Genomic DNA, 21,806 nt, shown 5'->3' on the forward strand with positions numbered 1-21,806 from the left:
AAAGAACCCTTGTGTTACTTGGTGTACAGATGGGACAGAGCAGATGATTTCGACAGTCAGGCTCCTATGCTAAAGTCACTTGATCCAGAAGTTAGTTCCATTAGTATTTGGTAATATTCTGAGTAAGCATGTTACAGACAGGATTTGTCCTGATCCTATGCATGTGTACTTGGTACCAAGTACTATTGGCTAAAGTGGGCCCTACTCTCAGGTGTATGTGAACGGAAGTGCAGGCTTCATCCTTTAAACATGCATAATTCTAGCAGACATGAAATAAAGAGGTTATTTTCGAACAAAAGACTAGTTTGAACAAATCTTAGTCATATGTCCTTTGCACCTTAACTAAAGTTCTATTCTGGGAGACAGAGTGCTGGAAAATGTGGAGACTGCTATAAATGGACTCAATCCTACATGTGTGAAATTTCTTTCTTGGTTTATATGAGAAAGTGACTCTGCTTTTAAGCTTTAGGCATTTTCTGTACCTTATGTCTGGAGAAGACAAATGATTGTGATTGTATATATTGCATTAATTTGTATGGCATTGTATAAATTTGAAGATACCACTTACTCTGAATATGCTGATTTCATTGTTCCTGCTGCGTGGAAACCTTGCATCCTGAATTTCTGTTTGTCTACGTTTAAAAAACTTAAATTTCCTCTTGTGTTTTATAGACATCCCAGGCCTGCGGCCCAAACCAGCATATGTTAGTGCAACTTGTAACAATGAAAATGTTTACAGCACAAAGATACCATACATGACTGCTCGTGTTGCCTTTATTAAATGGGTTGTAAACTTTTTTCTGGAAAAGAAGTACTACACAGCAACACAGAATTCTAAAAATGGAGGAGAGGTTTTGCCTAGAATCATTCAAGTATGTTCCACCTTGTGATTTTATTAGTATTTCTAAAGTATATCAAATCACAGTTTCACAGGTCAAGTCATACTAAGTAGACTGTCATTTTAAAATAAACATTCAAAGCTGCATTTTACGCATTAATAATAATAATAATAATAATAATAACAGTATTTATATACCGCTTTTCAACTAAATGTTCACAAAGCGGTTTACAGAGAAAAATCAAATAACTAAATGGCTCCCTGTCCCAAAAGGGCTCACAATCTAAAAAGATGCAAAAAGAATACCAGCAGACAGCCACTAAAACAGACAGTGCTGGGGTGAGGTGGGCCAGTTACTCTCCCCCTGCTAAAAAAAGGAGCACCCACTTGAAGAAGTGCCTCTTACCCAATTAGCAGGGTGATTTTAATATACATTAAAATATTGTATATTTCGAGCCTGTGTAGTGGTGGTAACTAAATAGTCTGTTTTGTGAGAAGCTATTCCCTAGTAAAGGAATACCATTCTTTTGACAATTCATAGTTTAAGGCTGCAATCGTTACTTACCTTGTTTACTTAATGATCCTTGCGTACGAACACTTCCTTGGAAGCTTTATTGACTATATGAGACCTCTATCCTATCCAAACTTACCTGAGAGTAAGCACCATTGACTATAATGGGACATACTTTTGTGTAGGTATGCCTAGAATTAGGGCTCTTAGTCCTAAGTATGCATAGGCTTCATAAGCATAAAGCATGTGCATGCTAGCATGTTCTAACTCAAATTTTGGTTCAGTTTTTAATTTAGTGGCTTTGGTTTTTCAATAGTGCTAATTGTTATTTAGAAGTGTGACTTTAGTTTATGATAACCTCATGTACTTACAGGTTTTGTTGAATACCATAGGATTGCAGCTGAAGTCTTACTGAACGCAGGGGGCTTACTTCTGAGTAAAATAACACAATTTTCAAACACTTCTAATAATCTGCCTTCTTCCCTCTCCCCCAACCTCCTCCTTTATATTCAAGACTGTTGGTGGCTCAATGCAAGATAAAAATCCTGAAGTGGAGAACATTGTCCAATCAGATCAGGAGAAAAATCATTCAAGCAATAGCATTTTGTCTGAGAGAAGACTCAGTGATTCCAGCTTTTGCAGTATTGAAGAACAGCACCGAGCAGTATATGAGATGGTGCAGCAAATCCTTTTGTCTACACGAGGTTATGTCAATTTTGTCAATGAAGTATTTCGCCAGGTTAGTGAGGGTTTCTGTCTGTATGCTATAGTGACAAAGGTGGTATGTTTGGGTTTATATCCCAATATCAAGTTCAGCTAGTTGTGTGCTTTCTTGAAGAAATGAATCTTACCTCAGGCATCTGTACTGTAGTCACCTCCAAGTATGATTACTGTGGGAAAGGGCATGGCTGCTCTTGAAGAGAATTTGGAAGCTTCAATTGGTTCCAAGTACAGCTACTAGGTTTTAACCAGAGCCTGTGGAACAGAAGGTTTTATGCTGATCCTCCACCAGCTCCACCGGATAGCAGTTTGTTTTGGGGCTCAATTTAAGGTGCTTGCTTTGATGCATGTTTTTACCTGAGCAGCAAAAATTGTTTTAAGCATGCTTTTTTTGGCATATTGTTTTTAAAGATGTGTGTTTCTGTGCTCTTAGGCTTTTTAAACAGTTGGTGGGTGTGCATTTTTCTGATATGAGCATCATTATTTAAGATATGTATAAGCCACCTTCATTTTGTTTTAGAAAGGTGGAATGGCCACCCCATAAGAACCCTAAAGTTCATGGAAGGGGAGGAAACTTTGGCAAACCATTATCTCTCATCTTAACCTAAATTTCAGAGCTGATGTTAAGATAAAATTAATCTACATAATCTGCCCCAAGCACTTGGGAAAAGAGTGAGAGAGAAGTTGAAAAGGATAAATTTTAAAATTATATAAATGATCCATGATGTCCTTTAAATTTTAAAGAAACTTTATTTCCATGGTGTATCAGTAAAGTTTATTGTTCACATTTAGGCTTTTTTACTGCCTTCATCAGACATATCTTCAACCGAGAAGGTAGTGAAGGTGTATAGGAAGTGGATACTGCAAGAGAAGCCTCTGTTTATGGAAGAGCCTGATATGAAGGAAACTGGTCAAGATGATGGCATCTTGGATCAATCAACAGAGACGGACAACAAACATGTATGGTACTAGTAATTACTAAATGGATAGAAAGTTCATAATGTGTATAGTAGCTGCCACCTCCATATCCATAGGGGATATGTTCCAGGACCTACCATGGATGCCCAAAACTATGGATAGTAGCAAACCCTATATACATTACAGTATTTGCAGACTTCAGGTTTTAAGACCTAGAGGCAACCTGCCTGAGTGACGGGCTGGTTAGTTTCTTCTGTGTTGACAGCTGCTAAAGTGTCTCTGGGCTGGAGGGAACTGTCAGGTGAGAGGCTGCAAGAGGCTGAAAGGAAAGCATGATGGGATTCCCCTACACACCTCGGCATGGCCTTCATGTCAGAAGCTACCAGCTGATAAAGTGCTGTTGAATGACTTGGTGTTGCTGAGTGCAGTAATCAAGCCAGAAGCTTCAGTCACACATGGTGCACTTCGAAGGGCAGTCCTAGTTGGCTGATGGGAGGGAAGGAACTTCCTTGATTTTTAAACAATATTTTCATTTCACAGATAACGGAAACCATGGATAGGGGACCCACAGATACAATGGGGTTACTGTATTAACTGGGAGTAATAAATAGTTCCATGATTTAGTTCCGTCCTCCATCCTTGCTGATTGCTCCTACATACAAAAGAATCTTATAGGTTAGAACAAATTACATTGATCAGGTTCCTGAAGAGTCAGTTGACATAAGTGCTTGTATTTAATAGGTGATCTATGTCATTTCTAGTACCACTTAGTTTTATAAAGAGAAACGGTTAAAGTATAAAGATATCTTGTCGCATATTGACTGCTATATTTTTTTAAAGCTTACATCTGGCCACTCTGGACATAAAAGGTCTTCTAGCTGGGGAAGAACATACTCCTTCTCTAGTGCTGTTAGCCGGGGATGTATATTAGAAGATGAAAACAAAAACGTTAAAGCAGGTGTTCAAGCAACACTACAGGTAAGATATATTAGAAGAGCAGGAGATTTCTACCTTTCATTATTGACTTATCTCAGTCTGAAGGTGAATGCTGTGAACAACACTGAGTGTACATCCGTTACTCCTTTCTGTGAAGCTGATAAACATAAGATAAAAGTCTCATATGGAATCTGGCAGCCCTAAAAATAACTAGATGTTATTTGTCAAGAAATGAATGAATGAATGAAGAAAAACATGATTGCTTGCGATGGAGTGATATCCAATAAAGTGTGGATATCTGTCCAATAAAGCGTTTCTGCAGTCTTTCACCGACACATTGGTACAATAAAGTTGTTGCCTTATCTACTATCTGAGGCCCTCACAGGAACAATATTACATTATAGGGCCATGAAGTATATGAACATTGGCAGTGCTTCCCAGATTTGGCTTTTGCTTCCCATTGTTATGATTGTTCAAAATAGTATGTACTGTTTCTATATGGTAGTTTGTTTCAGGTTCTCTAATATAGTGCTAATACATGCCTAAAATAGTTGAATAGATCCCCTTTCCTTCCCAGGTCCACAACCTATTTTTGCAGTAAGTACTTGGCGCTCAGAGAATAATGCTGGCTAGGATACTTATTATGGACTAAAGGGAAAATCTTGGATGAACTCACTGAACCTAATTAAGGTGGAATATATGGGAATATAACTTTCTCCACACCTTTCCCACCATTTGTGTTTCTTGCAGAGAAGATGAATAAAATGGAATATTGCCAGAGAGTAATGGCAGGCTGCCTTGTGTTTTTGTTTTTGTTTTTTTTTGCATTTTTCATTGTCTCGGAAGAGAATCTGCCTTAACATTGTTTGATAGGCATATGACTGTTTAAAACAAATAAGAACATAAGAACAGCCCAGCTGGATCAGGCCATAGGCCCATCTAGTCCAGCTTCCTTTATCTCACAGTGGCCCACCAAATGCCCCAGGGAGCACACCAGATAACAAGAGACCTCATTCTGGTGCCCTCCCTTGCATCCGGAATTCTGACATAGCCCATTTCTAAAATCAGGAGGTTGCACATACACATCATGGCTTGTAACCCATAATGGATTTTTTCTCCAGAAACTTGTCCAATCCCCTTTTAAAGGCATCCAGGCCAGATGCCATCACTACATGCTGTGGCAAGGAGTTCCACAGACCAACCACATGCTAAGTAAAGAAATATTTTCTTTTGTCTGTCCTAACTCTCCCAACACTCAATTTTAGTGGATGTCCCCTGGTTCTGGTGTTGTGTAAGAGGGAAAAGAGCATCTCTATCCTTCCCATGCATAATTTTGTATGTCTGAAGCATGCATCCCCCAGGCGTCTCTTTTCTAGGCTGAAGAGACCCAAAGCCGTAGCCTTTCCTCATAAGGAAAGTGCCTCAGACCAGTAATCATTCTAGCCACTCTCTTTTGCACCTTTTCCATTTCCACTATGTCCTCTTTGAGATGTGGCGACCAGAACTGGACACAATACTCCAGGTATGGCCTTACTATCGATTTGTACAAGGGCATTATAATATTAGCTGTTTTATTCTCAATATCTTTTCTAATGATCCCAGGCATGGAATTAGCCTTTTCACTGCTGCTGCACATTGGGTTGACACTTTCATTGAGCTGTTCACCACCACCCCAAGATCTCTCTCCTGATCTGTCACAGATGGGCTATGGGTTCTGAGCTATCTGAGAAGTTTTGATTTTTGCTCCAATGTGCATTACTTTACACTTGCTTACGTTGAAACACATCTACCATTTTACTGCCCATTCTGCCAATTTGGAGAGATCCTTTTGGAGCTCCTCACAATCACTTCCGGTCTTCACCACTTAGAAAAGTTTGGTGTCGTCTGCAAACTTGTCCATGTCGCTGCTCAACCCTGTATCATTTATGAACAGGCTGTATAGTTTTCTCAGTAGCCTTTGGTGAGGGACTGTGCTGAACACCTTCTGAAAGTCCAGATGTATAATATCCACAGGTTCTCCTGCATCCACATGTCTGTTGACTTTTTCAAAGAATTCTAAAAGGTTCGTGAGGCAAGACTTTCTCTTACAGAAGCCATGCTGATTCTCCCTCAGCAAGGCTTGTCCATCTATGTGTTGTGAGATTCCATCTTTGATGAGGCATTCCATCATCTTACGTGGAATAAATGTTAAACTGACCGGCTTATAATTTCCCGGGTCGCCTCTCCTTCCCTTTTTACGGATCGGTGTGACGTTTGCTATCCTCCGATCCCCTGGCACCATAACTGTTTTAAGGGACAAGTTGCATATTTTATTCAAGAAATCAGCAACTTCATTCTTCAATTCCTTAATAACTCTAGGGTGGATGCCATCAGGGCCCGGTGACTTATTGATCTTTAATTTATCAGTTAGGTCTGAAACATCTTCTCTTTTAACCTCTAACCGACTTAATTCCTTGGCCTTTTTTTCTATTTTCTTTGTAGAAAAACAGTAGCTATACCAGCAGCCATGTACATCACTCCACAGCAGAACATAGCATATCCTTTTATATAATTGCCAGAATAAATTATGGAAAAGCACGAACAAGGACATATTTTTTATTATAGTAAAATAGTGTAGGAGATCTTAACATTGTTGGAGAGGAAAACCTTAATATATAAAGCACAATTTGGGGACTTCACTGTTCTTGCAGGACTTGGCAAGTCCAGAACTTTTATATTCTAGGAAGGGAAAGGATGCATGTAGAATGATTTCATGTTTTTCCTCCGATCAAACACTTTGCAAGACTTAGGACTATGCTCTGTTTGGCTTTTGTCATTAAATGTTTGCAAAAGTGATGTCCTGTTCACAAAAAAGTGGTTCAATGAATGCAACTTTAAGGCTGCATTCCTATGCGCACTCTCCTGGGAGTAAGCTCCATTGAACATAATGGGACTTACTTCTGGGTAGATATACATAGGATTGCCCTGTGCCCAAGAAGGCATAATTTAACATTGATCGCTCGAATTTGTTGGTTATTGTCATCTTTTTACCCTCTTCATTTAAAATATGTTTAGGTATTCTTGACAAACTCTGCAAATGTATTTTTATTGGAACCATGTACTGAAATACCTGCACTTTTGAAGGAGCAAGTTGATGCTTGCAAAGCAGTTTTGAGTATATTGAGGCGCATGATAATGGACCTTCCAATGAATAAAAAGACCTGGTATGTTTTTATGTCTTTTCCATGTTTAGTTAAATGAAACCGAACTGTGCGATAGAATTAAGAAGTTATCTTAAAAATTGAGTTGTATATTTCAAAATTTAAAAACCTCTCTGAATATTCATAAAACTTACTCATGTATAATAAGTTAGAATTGTTGTGTTGTAGCATTCTTTTGCATTCTCATTTAAAACACATTACAAAGAAGTACGGTAATTGAGTAAATTTCATGCAATGATAATGATGTATAGCCCCCATGTGTGTAAGAGTTTATGAAACTCTCAATGTTTATGAAAGGGAGACAATCTTTGTGGACAACTCATATTACATGATCGACAAGTTTTCTCTTTCCAGGGAAGGATAGAAAACTCTTGTCTCAATCTGTTTTTGTATACAAGTTCAAACCCTAGATCTCAGCTAAGTATGAAACTAGAGATTGGAACAGCTAACAATTACTGGGTTCAGACATATAGCAGTACCTCCAACAATATGGGGTATAGGTTTCTTGAAAGCAAAGTGATTTCTGAAACAAGCTGGAAGAAACTGGCAGGAAATGGAGTGGTATTCTGGCATTTTTTGGCCAGAATACAGTATTCTCATTGGCTTCAATAGCTGTCAATCAAGATGAAGAGCATTGTAGGCTAACATCCCAATCTAAACTATATTCCTACACGGCAATGCAGTGGCACCAGCGTGACTTTTGTTGCATTCTGCAGGGGGTTTTTGGTTGTTGGAAGTCTCCTTGGGTTATGGGGATGTTCGTTCCCTTGCTGTGGGGTAAGCCCCAGTAGCCGCTATGATCAACTTGTACCTGCGCTAGTGATATCACTGACACAAGTTGACCCTTGCAGGTATATCAGACCTGGGAAGGGGGTTTGGATTCAGCACAGGCCCTGCCCCAGGCCCTATCCAGCCATCCCCTACCCCATCTCCTCTCCTCCCTGCCCTCTCCTGCTTCTTTCCATCCCTTGTGCTGTGCTTACCTACTCCAACTGGCTTTCTTAGGCTTTGGCCTTCCTGCCAGTGGACCGACTGCTTGCCCTGCCACAAAGCAGTTCATGGCGGTTTTGCAGAGCCAGCTCGTTCAGAACCACTGCCTCTACTGTTAAGTAGGATTGAGATGGTATTCTTATATAATTAAAGCTAAAAATGTTGCTTGAAGCTTACAACTTTAACGCAAGATGTACTTTTTTTTGTTTATACAACTGCTGCAAAATCTGTGTTTAATCATGTTGACCCAAAACAATTGTATCTTTTGGGTTTTGTTTTTGCTTCTGCTTTAAAAAAAATCTTATTTTTCTATTTATGATTGGTACCCCTGGTGAAGAATTGATCGTTAGTTGCTGTGTTTCATTGACATGACATGGTGCATCACAAGTGTATTGGTTAAGATTATTTTATTTGGTTTATTCTCTGATATTCCCTATATCCTGTAAGAGTACTTGAAACAGAACTGTTTTCACATGTTTTGGTTTGTTGATGGTCACAAGGAGATCTGATTATTGAGACTGCCTTTCTGTATGAAAGAAGGCACTATTGGATTTGTTCTATGAACATAGAAGCAGTTCAGAGTTTATTTCAGAATTTGTTATCAAGCTGTAAAGTTAAATCAAAAAGTTTATCACTGATTTTCTATTTTGTCTTAGGGAGCAAATGCTACAAATACTTCTCAGAATAACTGAAGCTGTCATGAACAGACCAAAGGATAACCAAAAAAGAGACCTCTTTGCTCAAAGTTTAGCAGGATTACTCTTCCGGGTATGTCTAATTCTTTATACGGAGAACATAAAACAGAAACCAGTGAGGTACTAGAACACTTGTTTTGATGACATGGTTTTTAGAAAGGCAACAAGCAGAAGACACTAACCATTTTGAAGGAGTTGGGATTTTCCTGTAAAATTCTCATATCCTTGACAAGTATGTGTGGGTATGGTTTTACTTAGAAGTTGTTTAATGACAGGAACAGAATTTCCAGGATTTATATCGATTCAACATTCACTAATTGTAAAAAAAAAAAGGCTACTCTTACTGCTATGGCAAAATGTAATTGGAAAATCATCTGATTTCTTCATGAGGAAGGATGTGCAAGGTGGGAAGGAGTGAGCAAAGGAAAAATATGTATTTCCTTTCAATTCATATTCCCCACATCAGTTGTTGCAGATGTAATACACAGGTCTGACCAAAGTTTGGCTGCTGCTTGAGGTACCCCAGAATTGCTATCCTGCCCTCTCCAAAAAACACTCGTGCATTAGCACATGCACTCCAGGTGGAAAAGAATGGAGTCAGGCCTGTCCCATTATCTTGTACAGCCTCCACCACTTCATGTCAGTCCTGCTTCAAACAAACAGGAAGAGCAGGGGCTCTTCCTGTTTATTTAAAATGGGACTGAGTGCAGACAAAGGTAGCCATACAAGGTAAAGAGAGAGGGGTGGGCAGGACTCATGGGAGGTGGGTAAAGGGGGTAACTTGTACCTGGGCACAGGGTCAAAAAAGAAGCCCAGGAGCCAAAGAAGGGGGCCCAGAAATTTCCTGGGATCTTAAATGTTCCAATTTTGTCTGGACTTGATTCCCACATGGCATGCTGGGGGCTGCCGCATACTATAAGCATTGGCCAAGGATTGCATACTTGACAGTCCTTAATACAGTGTCAGATCTAGGAGGAAACTGGCCTGCTACAGTAGCTCTTTAGTGAGTAGATCTGCTTGCTGTGAAGGAGAGTATAGGATCTCAGGGATACTGCTGTGGGGCTACAGCTGCTGCAGAAGTATGTTTTGGTGCAAACAGGACACTTAATAATAATAATAATAAACTTTATTTGTATCCCGCCCTGCTCCCTGAAAGGGACCCAGGGTGGCTTACAACATATAAAAACAATTTTAAAAAGCATGATTTTGCACAGATAAAACATATTAAAAACACATTAACAGAGGCCATAAAAACAGTACAGTGGTGCCTCGCATAACGAAATTAATTCGTTCCGCGAGTCCTTTCATTATGCGAGTTTTTCGTTTTGCGAAGCGCGTTTTCCCATAGGAATGCATTGAAATTTAATTAATGCGTTCCTATGGGCAAGAAAAGTCAGAACAAAGTCAAATTTGGTTTACAAAGTGTTTATTAAGGGCTCTTTAAAGGCATACATACTGTACTGAGGATTTCAAAAACGGGGGGGATGCTGAGTGGGGAGCTTGAAGGCTGTAATCCTGTGCACGCTTTCCTGGGAGCAAGCACAATGGGACTTACTTACATAAACTGGCATGAAGATCCTCCCCTTGCTAGGGTGAACGGGATCATAAACTGGCATGAAGATCCTCCCCTTGCTAGGGTGAACGGGATCATAAACTGGCATGAAGATCCTCCCCTTGCTAGGGTGAACGGGATCATAAACTGGCATGAAGATCCTCCCCTTGCTAGGGTGAACGGGATCATAAACTGGCATGAAGATCCTCCCCTTGCTAGGGTGAATGGGATCATAAACTGGCATGAAGATCCTCCCCTTTCTAGGGTGAACGGGATCATAAACTGACATGAAGATCCTCCCCTTACTAGGGTGAACTCTTTGAAAAGGTCAACAGGCATGTGGATGTGGGAGAACCCGTGGACACTATATATCTGGACTTTCAGAAGGCGTTTGACACGGTCCCTCACCAAAGGCTACTGAAAAAACTCCACAGTCAGGGAATTAGAGGACAGATCCTCTCATGGATTGAGAACTGGTTGGAGGCCAGGAAGCAGAGAGTGGGTGTCAATGGACAATTTTCACAATGGAGAGAGGTGAAAAGTGGTGTGCCCCAAGGATCTGTCCTGGGACCGGTGCTTTTCAACCTCTTCATAAATGACTTGGAGACAGGGTTGAGCAGTGAAGTGGCTAAGTTTGCAGACGACACCAAACTTTTCCGAGTGGTGAAGACCAGAAGTGATTGTGAGGAGCTCCAGAAGGATCTCTCCAGACTGGCAGAATGGGCAGCAAAATGGCAGATGCGCTTCAATGTCAGTAAGTGTAAAGTCATGCACATTGGGGCAAAAAATCAAAACTTTAGATATAGGCGGATGGGTTCTGAGCTGTCTGTGACAGATCAGGAGAGAGATCTTGGGGTGGTGGTGGACAGGTCGATGAAAGTGTCGACCCAATGTGCGGCGGCAGTGAAGAAGGCCAATTCTATGCTTGGGATCATTAGGAAGGGTATTGAGAACAAAATGGCTAGTATTATAATGCCGTTGTATAAATCGATGGTAAGGCCACACCTGGAGTATTGTGTCCAGTTCTGGTCGCCGCATCTCAAAAAAGACATAGTGGAAATGGAAAAGGTGCAAAAGAGAGCGACTAAGATGATTACGGGGCTGGGGCACCTTCCTTATGAGGAAAGGCTACGGCGTTTGGGCCTCTTCAGCCTAGAAAAGAGACGCTTGAGGGGGGACATGATTGAGACATACAAAATTATGCAGGGGATGGACAGAGTGGATAGGGAGATGCTCTTAACACTCTCACATAATACCAGAACCAGGGGACATCCACTAAAATTGAGTGTTGGGCGGGTTAAGACAGACAAAAGAAATTTCTTTACTCAGCGTGTGGTTGGTCTGTGGAACTCCTTGCCACAGGATGTGGTGCTGGCGTCTAGCCTAGACGCCTTTAAAAGGGGATTGGACAAGTTTCTGGAGGAAAAATCCATTATGGGTTACAAGCCATGATGTGTATGCGCAACCTCCTGATTTTAGAAATGGGTTATGTCAGAATGCCAGATGCAAGGGAGGGCACCAGGATGAGGTCTCTTGTTATCTGGTGTGCTCCCTGGGGCATTTGGTGGGCCGCTGTGAGATACAGGAAGCTGGACTAGATGGGCCTATGGCCTGATCCAGTGGGGCTGTTCTTATGTTCTTATGAACGGGATCCCAAACAACACAGTCCTGGAACGTGCTGGAATCCCTAGCATGTATTCACTGCTGAAACAGAGACGCCTGCGTTGGCTTGGTCATGTCGTGAGAATGGATGATGGCCGGATCCCAAAGGATCTCCTCTATGGAGAACTCGTGCAAGGAAAGCGCCCTACAGGTAGACCACAGCTGCGATACAAGGACATCTGCAAGAGGGATCTGAAGGCCTTAGGGATGGACCTCAACAAGTGGGAAACCCTGGCCTCTGAGCGGCCCGCTTGGAGGCAGGCTGTGCAGCATGGCCTTTCCCAGTTTGAAGAGACACTTTGCCAACAGTCTGAGGCTAAGAGGCAAAGAAGGAAGGCCCATAGCCAGGGAGACAGACCAGGGACAGACTGCACTTGCTCCCGGTGTGGAAGGGATTGTCACTCCCGGATTGGCCTTTTCAGCCACACTAGACGCTGTGCCAGAACCACCTTTCAGAGCGCGATACCATAGTCTTTCGAGACTGAAGGTTGCCAATATAATATATGAACGGGATCATAAACTGACTTGAAGATCCTCCCCTTACTTGGGTGAACGGGATCATAAACTGACATGAAGATCCTCCCCTTGCTAGGGTGAACGGGATCATAAACTGGCATGAAGATCCTCCCCTTGCTAGGGTGAACGGGATCATAAACTGGCATGAAGATCCTCCCCTTACTAGGGTGAACGGGATCATAAACTGGCATGAAGATCCTCCCCTTACTAGGGTGAACGGGATCACAAACTGGCATGAAGATCCTCCCCTTACTGGGGTGAAGGGGATCATAAACCGATATGAAGATCCCCCCCTTAAAACAAACCAAAAGAAACAAACAAAAAAAATTCATCTTGCGAAGCACGGGTCATAAAAATTTGTTGTGCAAGTCACCAAAAATCACAAAACGCTTTCGTTCTGCGAGTTTTTCGGTGCGCGAGGCATTCGTTATGCGAAGTACCACTGTAGTCAGAATAAAGTCAGAATAAAAAGAGCATAAAACAGCAAATCATAGAGGAATCCACCCTGTCAAAAAGAAACTAAAAGATGTATAAAAGTGTTAAAAAGGCCATGGAATTAGAAGGCTTGTTTAAAGAGCAGGGTCTTCAGGCCTTGCCGAAAAAACTCAAGAGAGGGAGCCATTCTCAAGTCAAGGGGAAGGGAGTTCCACAACATTGGTGCCACTACTGAGAAGGCCCTATTTCTTGCCGCTGCCCCACGAAACTCCTTGGGCGGTGGCACTTGTAAAAAGGCCTTCTCTGATGACCTGAGAGGATGAGCCGGATTGTACGGGAGTAGGCGATCTCTAAGATACCCTGGTCCAGAGCAGTATAGGGCTTTAAAGGTCAAAACCAGCACCTTGAATTGGGCCCGGAAACGAATGGGCAGCCAATGTAGTCCCCAGAGAAGCGGACTGACCTAGTCAAACCGCCTAGCTCCAGTGACCACACGGGCCGCCGCATTCTGCACTAATTGCAGTTTCCGAACCGTCTTCAGGGGCAGCCCCACATAAAGCGCGTTACAATAATCTAACCTCGATGTCACCGTAGCATGGATCACCGTGGCCAGGTCTGCACCATCCAAGTACGGACGCAGCTGGCGCACCCGCCGAAGCTGAGCGAAGGCCCCCATAGCCACAGCCACAACCTGGGAATCCAGGAGCAGCTGCGAGTCCAGGTGGACCCCCAAGCTGCGGACCTGCTCCTTCAGAGGGAGTGCAACCTCATTCAGAGCAAGCCGATAATCCAGCACCTGCATCGAGGATTTCCGAACCAGGAGAGCCTCTGTCTTATCTGGATTTAATTTCAGCTTGTTAGCCCCCATCCAGATCCTCACTGCCTCCAGACAGCGCTCCAGGCCCTCAACCGCCACCCTGGAGTCTGGAAGAAAGGGGAGAGAGAGCTGGGACTTCATCAGCATATTGATGGCACCCCACTCCAAACCCCCAGATGACCTCTCCCAGTGGTTTCATGTAGATGTTAATTAGCATGGGGGACAGAATTGAATCCTGTGGCACCCTGCACCTCAAAGGCCAGGGTGTCGAACAGGCATCCCCCAGCACCACCATCTGGGACCGACCCTCCAAGTAGGAGCGGAACCACCGCAAAACAGTGCCTCCAACTCCCAACTTGGCCAGTCGGCCCAGAAGGATACCATGGTCGATGGTATCGAAAGCTGCCAAGAGGTCCTAGCAGGACCAACAGGGACGCACTCCCCCTGTCCAGTCCCCGGCATAGGTCATCCACCAAGGCAGTTTCCGTCCCAAAACACTTTCCTTTCTAGTGTGAACCTAAATATGACAATGCTAATTTTCTGCAATGATTTTATGTCCTATATTCGTATGTTCTATTTTTAAAAGATTTTAGAGAGACTTAGGAGTGTTTTGGCTTTCCATGTTACTGTATCTAGCTGCAGACACTGCATGGGTAGGTAGACCTGGGCTCCGCATTGGGAAGCCCAGTAGACCTGGGCTCCAAAGACTTTTCCAGCTGTTACCACACTCCCCCTGCCCAGTTTTGCTCTCTCTCCACTCCTGCTCACCCTTGTCACCACCCTCCCCTGTTCTGTTTCATCCTCTCCCGCTTTGGTAACATGCCATCACACCCCCAAACAGCCTTTCAGTCAGCTTCATGAGAACACTGACCCTGCTTAACAATATGCTTAAGTGTGTATGCTGGAATCAGTTAGCTGGATTGATTGTGTAATTTTCCAAACTATCTGTACTAGCGGGGGAGGCAGAGTAAAAATGCTTTAACGGAGGAGGGAAAAAATGTAATTCTATTGCAAAGAAATTAATGTGTTGCAAGAAGTTAAATGTGTTGCAAAGTGTATTTGATATAGAAAAAGCAGAAATAGTCTTTTTAGAACATAAAGTTCAATGATCTGTAAAGAATATGCAAATATACCAGTTTTGGTGAATCTTGCCTAAATACAATATGTTTTGTAAGTGAATTGCAGAGAATACACTCTAGCCCTTCATTCTAAGATGGCAAAATATAAATTACCAGTCAGATGGCATTCTAAGATGGCAAAATATAAATTACCAGTCAGATCAGGAACAAATGAATCAGCCCAATCCTGAGCTGCCCATGGTGCCCAGACTTGGTGACACCGAGAACGGCTGCCACCGGATCCTGCGTGCCCCAGGCTACCGCGGGAGGCGCCTCGGGAGAAGGGGACTTTTGTCCCCTTCCTCTGGGTAAGGTAAGCAGCCCTGCAATGGGAGCACCTTGGATCCTGCGGAGCTCTGCTCTGCGGACCCGCCTCCCTTCCTCCCCTTGGCACGCCTCTAGCCTGCCCTCCTCCCCGTGTCACGCCTCTGCGTCGCACCTCCCCGCCCTCTCTCCGCCCCCCGCCGGCCTCCCCTCCCCGGAACACCTCCTCCCATCCCCACCCATGCTTACCATGACGCGGCTCGGCAGTCCATGAGACCACTGGGGCACGGAGGCTGCGTGACCACCCTGCACTAGCCCAGCACTGAGAGGCTCGCAAACGTGCCTTATGGCGCATTTGTGACAGTGCTCGGTGGCACGAAGCCATGCCGCCAAGCACAGGATTGAGCTCTGACTCTTCTAAATTATGTTAGAAACATTTTAGGCTGCAGAAATAGATATCTAAATGAGAGTTTTTAGATTATAGAGCAAGTTATTGCTTTTGCAGGGGTCACTGTGTTTAGATAAATAAGTACAAATAAATCCACAGCGTGAATTGGTGATGCCCCTGTGCACGGTGTGTCTGTCTTTTTCACTATAAATCAGTGGGTTCCAAATTCCAGCTGAGAAGTCGTCTTATTTCTTCTCTCTCCTCCCCAGACTCTCATTGTGGCTTGGATCCGAGCAAATCTGAGCGTTTATATTTCTCGAGAACTCTGGGATGAATTACTACGTGTGCTGTCATCGCTCACTGACTGGGAAGAGCTAATAATAGAATGGGCCAACATAATGGATTCTCTAACATCTGTTTTAGCAAGAACTGTGTATGGTGTTGAAATGACTAATTTGCCATTGGACAAGCTAAGTGAGCAAAAAGAGAAAATACAGAGAGGAAAAGGTAAACCTAGCTTAAGTTAAATGTGTTAAAGGTAGGTGTGAGTGTGAGAATTTTTGAAGGGTTTAGTTACAGCTGGTTGCCAAAACAAGGATAGTTTCCTGACTAAATCTAGCAAATTTTTAGTTTCTGTCCTTTTCAAAAGCGGAACCCAGCTTCTCTCATCGATTTGTCCGCTGTCAGTCTTTTGTTGGCTGCTTCTGTCTACCACTAAGCCTATATGCTCCTGCTGCTGTCAAATGGGAGTCATTTATCTTCAGATGAAGTGCTTGCCACCTCTTATTATTTAATTTTCTTCCTGCAGTTAATAAGTGGTTAGGAGACAGAAATCGATTCAGAGAAAATGAGTAGAAACAACTTGTCCTTGTGAGCACAGTCATTCTGGATTCTTAGGTATTCACAGCATTGGAGTACTTAACACAAAATTAGGTGGTTTTGAGATGTCTTGATTACTTACAGATTAATAAATACCAAAATGTCTTCAAATTAGGGGTAGGCAAAGAATATGTGTATTATCATAAGCTGTGGTGGAAGCTTATTAGAACTGGAACTTGTGCTAATTCATTGTCATTGACTATGTTCAGATTAATTGCATAAAATGAACAAATGTCAAGGAGCAAGTTTAGTTCCTTGCTAAAACATACATCACACTTCTCTGATGCTATTTCTGGAACTTTGTGCTTAAGGAAATGCTACACTTGAGATGTTATGTGTGTTATCATGTGAAAGATAAATTCTCTGTACATTGCTAAGGACGTGGAATCCCTATTTTATCTATTCTTATCTTCCCAGAGGCTAATAGATCTTGAAGTGAGATTCTTCAGCTTCCAAAAACAGTTATTTATGTGCCACATTAAAAGATAAATGAAGGCAGAGAGTACTGTGTGTCCTCATTTAATGCAAATACAGTTGTGTGCCACTGAACAACAGGGATCGGAACCGCGATCCCTGTTGTCAAGCGGTGCTTGACATAATCCAGTCCCTCCGCAGGGAAGGGGATGCACCGCTCCCCGCTCCTCCGGAGGGTCATCTGACCTTTCCAGAGTCAGCACGTGTCTGCTTACTGCCTCTGCAGAGCTCAGATTGAGGGTAATTGTGTCTCTCACGCAACTTCCAGTTTCACAGAAGAAGCTGGAAATAGTGCGAGAGATGCGTTTTCCCTCAATCTGAGCCTTGCAGAGACAGCATGCAGACATGTGCTGCCTCTGGGAGGCTCAGACAACCCTCCAGAGGGGAAGGGACCAGAGTTCCCCTCGCTTCTGGAGGGTTGGGGTGTGTGCCTCTGAAGACCATGTGACCACACATGGTCATCGTTTATGCAATCCTGGTGTAAGCAGGAATGTCACAATGTGGTGCATGCCTGTACCTTTCTTTCAAAGTCTGCCTCCAATTTTCCCACATTTTCTGTGAACAAAAACCCTGTGTAATGGACTTCCTTCAAGAAATAATTCCCAGAGGTCTGGCATTACTAGTTTGAAATATTCTCATGGATGAAAATATAGGACATCCTTATTGGGTACTGGGATGGGCTAACAATTGCAGCATGCAGTTTCTAAATGTTACATTTGGAGCACTTCTTGTTTTGAGCAGTTGCTTTGACTTTATGCTTTCACAGATTGCCAGTTTGTGCTGCTAGGAGGGCTTTATTAGTTCTCTTATTTCTATGCTACAAGAATGTCAAATGTTTTATTCTTAAATACTTCATATATTTTGATTAGAACCTATAACTATGAACGATTTCAGTGTTGCTGAATTTTCTTTTTACGTCAATTGATTTACATAAATGTCTTTTCTATGTACTTGATATTTTGAGAAAGCTCAATTAACCCCTGCTTCTTTCAACTAATGTGCAAATAATAGTGAGTATGATCCACTGGAACAGTCCCCTGACCATGCCCCATTTAAATGTACGGAAGCTATTATTAATCCTCTTCTGTAGTTTCCATTTGCTTTAGCATGCTTCATATTTGCGAACTTCTGAGTATAAATAACATTTTTATTTACTACATTTATGAACTCAAAATATTATATTAAAATTATATACGAGGGTACCAAGTAGATTCCCAGACACCAAACCTAGACTTGTTTGGATTCAGCAATGTATTCTATGCCCTTAGACCAGCCATTTTCAACCACAGTGCCATGGCACACTGGTGTGCCGCGAGTGGTTCACAGGTGTGCCACAGGAATTTGGGGGAAGGTCAATTATTAATAGGGCCAATGGGAGATGTGAGCCCCCACTGGCAGCATGGTGTCCCTTGTCAATTGTCAAAAACGTGGTGGTGTGCCTTGACAATTTTAGTGCCTTGTCAGTGTGCTGTGAGATGAAAAAGGTTGAAAATCACTGCCTTAGACCATATATTAGGTCTTTATGGTGTTATGCTCACTGTCTGTTGGAAATGCATTCCCTAAATGAAGCATCACAAACTTTCTTTTATAAATTATAGCTTCAATCTAAATGGTGTCAAGGAACATTTAAAATCTGGAGCTAATCAATGCATTGATCACACTGATTGGATGCATTGTTCCTTTTCAATCATTTTAATTTTAAATACATTCTCTCTGTATTCTACTCTTTGAAAGGTGGCATTTTGGAACACCAGAAAACAGCTGCAGTTGGAAGATCATTTTCTTTAAGCTGGAGAAATCATCCTGAAGTTGTCGAACCAATGAGGTTTAGGAGTGCTACTACTTCAGGAGTGCCAGGAGTTGAAAAAGCAAGAAATATAGTGCGTCAAAGAGCAACAGGTAAAACCCATGCAATTTTTAATCTTCTAGTGATCAACCAGAAATTTAAATGTTAGTGATTTTGTTTTATTGTAATTGGAGTGCATTTTTCCCATCTGTTGCTGGGTTCTAGTATATTAACTACCTTTTAAATCTCTCTCTATGTGATGGTTCCTATGCAGTCCTACATTTGACTGCCCCTACATGGCCATGATATAGAGACCTATAGAAGTCTGGTAGTGCACCCTTAGGTACAGGGGTTTTTTTGGCATTCTCGACATAACCAGTGGGATGCCATGAATTCTTTCTGGTCTGTTTTCTGCTGCTGTCAATGTGAGTCATCGCTGGACCTTGCTATTCAAGTTGAAGGGGAAATCTTTTTCTCCCTGAAACAGAAAATCTTTTTTTATGGTGTTTCTTGTTGATAGAAATAGCCAAAAAAAAAAGTATGAGGCAATTTTTTTTCCAATTGAAGGGTTTCTTCATATGCTGCAAAATCATTATAATGCAACCATTATAGCTTCTTTAAATTGTAAGGTGGTGCAGAAGGAAATTCCTGTCTGAAAATGGACTGAACTGGGATTAGCACTTCTCTGTAGGAAAGAAATAGAATCTCCATGCATTTAAGGCTTTGGCTACAGCATTCTGTGAGAAGGTTACTTTTGCAAAACAAAATAGCAGATAAAATGATTAGACCAAAGTGTAGATTGCAACCCGCTGGTGAATCATGAACCCCTGTGCGGTGGGTCATGACTTGAATCCTCCCGCCCTCCAAATTTGTTTGGCTCCAAATTAGAGCCATTCTGGAAGGGGGGGGGGTGCTGCTGACCCAGTGACCCTGCTGGCCAGAATGACTTACCAGATGCCTCTAGAGCAGTGGTTCTCAAATTTTTCACATTGGGATCCACTTTTTAGAATGAGGCTCTGTCAGGAATTGATGTCATGATTGGAAGTGACATTATCAAGCAGGAAATTTTTTTAACAAACCTAGGCTGAAATCCTACCCACACTTACCCAGGAGTAAGTTCCCTTTACTATCATTGTCAAAAGCATGTACATAGTAGCCTGTTAAAAGTACAGATGTGTAACGCTTCCCCAAATGCAGTCACATATCATGGTAGCATCAAGTCTAATATATTAAAAATAAAATATTGAAATGAATGGGGACCCACCTGAAATTGGTTCACAACCCACCTAGTGGGTTGCACTGGGTTGCAGTGGGTTGCACTGTTTGAGAAACACTGCTCTAGAGGCCTCTTCTGGGTCCCACCAGGCTGGTGACCCACTCTGTAGGCCTTTGCAGGCCTCAGAATGGCCTGCAGAAGCATCCAAAAGCTGCTTCTGGTTTTGGGAGGTAACTTCTGGTAGTTTTTTGGATGCTTCTACAGGCCGCTCTGGGGCCCACAGAGGCCAATAGAGTGGGTTGCTGGCCTGGTGTGACCCTGAAGAGACCTCTGGGGGCATCTGGTAAATCATTTTGGTCAGCAGTGTTGCAACCCATCACAGAGGAAAAGGTGGGTTGCAGCACTTGAAAGATTGGAAGCTACTGCTATAGACTATGCAAACCTACAAATCAAATTCACCTTATATAATTCTCCTATATCAAGACAATGGGTGGCATCCAAAGTAACACTTTGGTGAGGAGAAGCACATTTCAAGAACAGAAGGAGCACTCTGCTTCTGTTCTTGGAGGCATTATTCTGGATGCCATGTGTGATCTTTGACATGCTGCTTGTTGCCATTTTAGTGCTATTTGTTATTGGCATGGTGTAGAGAACTGTTGGTGCTGTGTAGGGACCAGTAGTCACAATCCTCAGTTAAAATCTCAGCCATGAATAATGAGCTACCATTTAGGTAGCTGAAATATACTGGTTCACTTCCTTTGCAGATAAACAACTTAATTTTTTAATCACATTCAAGCATTTTCGCATAAAAAAGTACTAAATAGTTAATCAGCAAAGGGGCAAGCTATTTGCTCATAACAGTCTTAAAATTCTGTGTGAGAAATGAAATTTTGGATAATTTGTAGAAACATGGAAAACAGGCAGGAGAAAAATTCAGAGTAGTGACTACAGATGGTGGTGATATACAACTTGAAATAAAACATTTTATGGAAATGTCATTGGACGATATCTTTGTTTTCTTTGAAAACCAGAAATACTAAGAAGCACTGCTGAAATTACACCATCCTTTTACCACCTGTGAGTGGAGGAGTGTGTGTGTGTGCTGATCACCCTTAACCTTCCCTGACAAAAACTTATGCCACAATAGGTCTGAAAATGTCCCCAAACTATTCCTGTTTGTTTGTTTTTTGTTTTGTTAGAGCAGTTGTTCTCAAACCTTTAGTACTAGGACCCACTTTTTAGAATAAGAATCTGTCAGGACCCACCGGTAGTGATGTCATGACTGGAAGTGACATCATCAAGCAGGAAAACTTTTAGCAATCTTACCTACACATACCCAGGAGTAAGCCCCATTGACTATTGTTGTTAAAAGCATATACATGGTAGTCTGTTAAAAGTACACATCTGTAACATTTCTCCAAATGCAGTCACATACCATGGTAGCATCCAGTCTAATATATTAAAAATAAAATATTGGAATGAATGGGGACCCATCTGAGATTGGTTCACGACCCACCCAGTGGGTCTCGATCCACAGTTTGAGAAACACTGTGTTGAAGGGTAGGACAATCACTTTTCTGGAATAACTCCTGACAATGTTGCTGATTGAGTTATTCAGACAAATATAAAGTGTTCCACATAAATTATCTGGTTGTGATCTTTGAAACAAGCTTTTATGGTAGGTTGACATTTTATATTTTAAAGTACAGATTTTAAATATTTGAAAAATTTTGCTCATACTGGAAGAGAAAATATTTCAGAAGCATATTGCCCCTCCCGCATTCCCTCAGATTTCCACATTTTCCATTCTGAGGCAGAACAACTTTTACTCAAAAATCTTTGTTTTCTGGCCTTTTACTCATTCCATTGCAACTATTCATTACCCTTGAGT

General features: G+C 42.2%; 1 protein-coding gene across 4 annotated transcripts in view; it reads left to right on the forward strand.

Annotated features, from left to right (window-relative positions):
• The window catches only part of RALGAPA2 (Ral GTPase activating protein catalytic subunit alpha 2), a 190,102-nt gene that overhangs the window by 33,608 nt on the left and 134,688 nt on the right, over positions 1-21,806 (forward strand). For all 4 annotated transcript variants that reach the window (XM_066622986.1, XM_066622982.1, XM_066622983.1 and 1 more), the window contains exons 9-16: positions 673-872; positions 1,864-2,088; positions 2,862-3,029; positions 3,828-3,965; positions 6,978-7,126; positions 8,770-8,881; positions 15,830-16,067; positions 18,648-18,812. In XM_066622986.1, coding sequence (XP_066479083.1) covers positions 673-872; positions 1,864-2,088; positions 2,862-3,029; positions 3,828-3,965; positions 6,978-7,126; positions 8,770-8,881; positions 15,830-16,067; positions 18,648-18,812 — 1,395 coding nt within the window. The remainder of the gene's footprint in view (positions 1-672; positions 873-1,863; positions 2,089-2,861; positions 3,030-3,827; positions 3,966-6,977; positions 7,127-8,769; positions 8,882-15,829; positions 16,068-18,647; positions 18,813-21,806) is intronic.

Source organism: Tiliqua scincoides, chromosome 4 (assembly GCF_035046505.1).
Source record: "Tiliqua scincoides isolate rTilSci1 chromosome 4, rTilSci1.hap2, whole genome shotgun sequence".
Taxonomy (NCBI): domain Eukaryota; kingdom Metazoa; phylum Chordata; class Lepidosauria; order Squamata; family Scincidae; genus Tiliqua; species Tiliqua scincoides.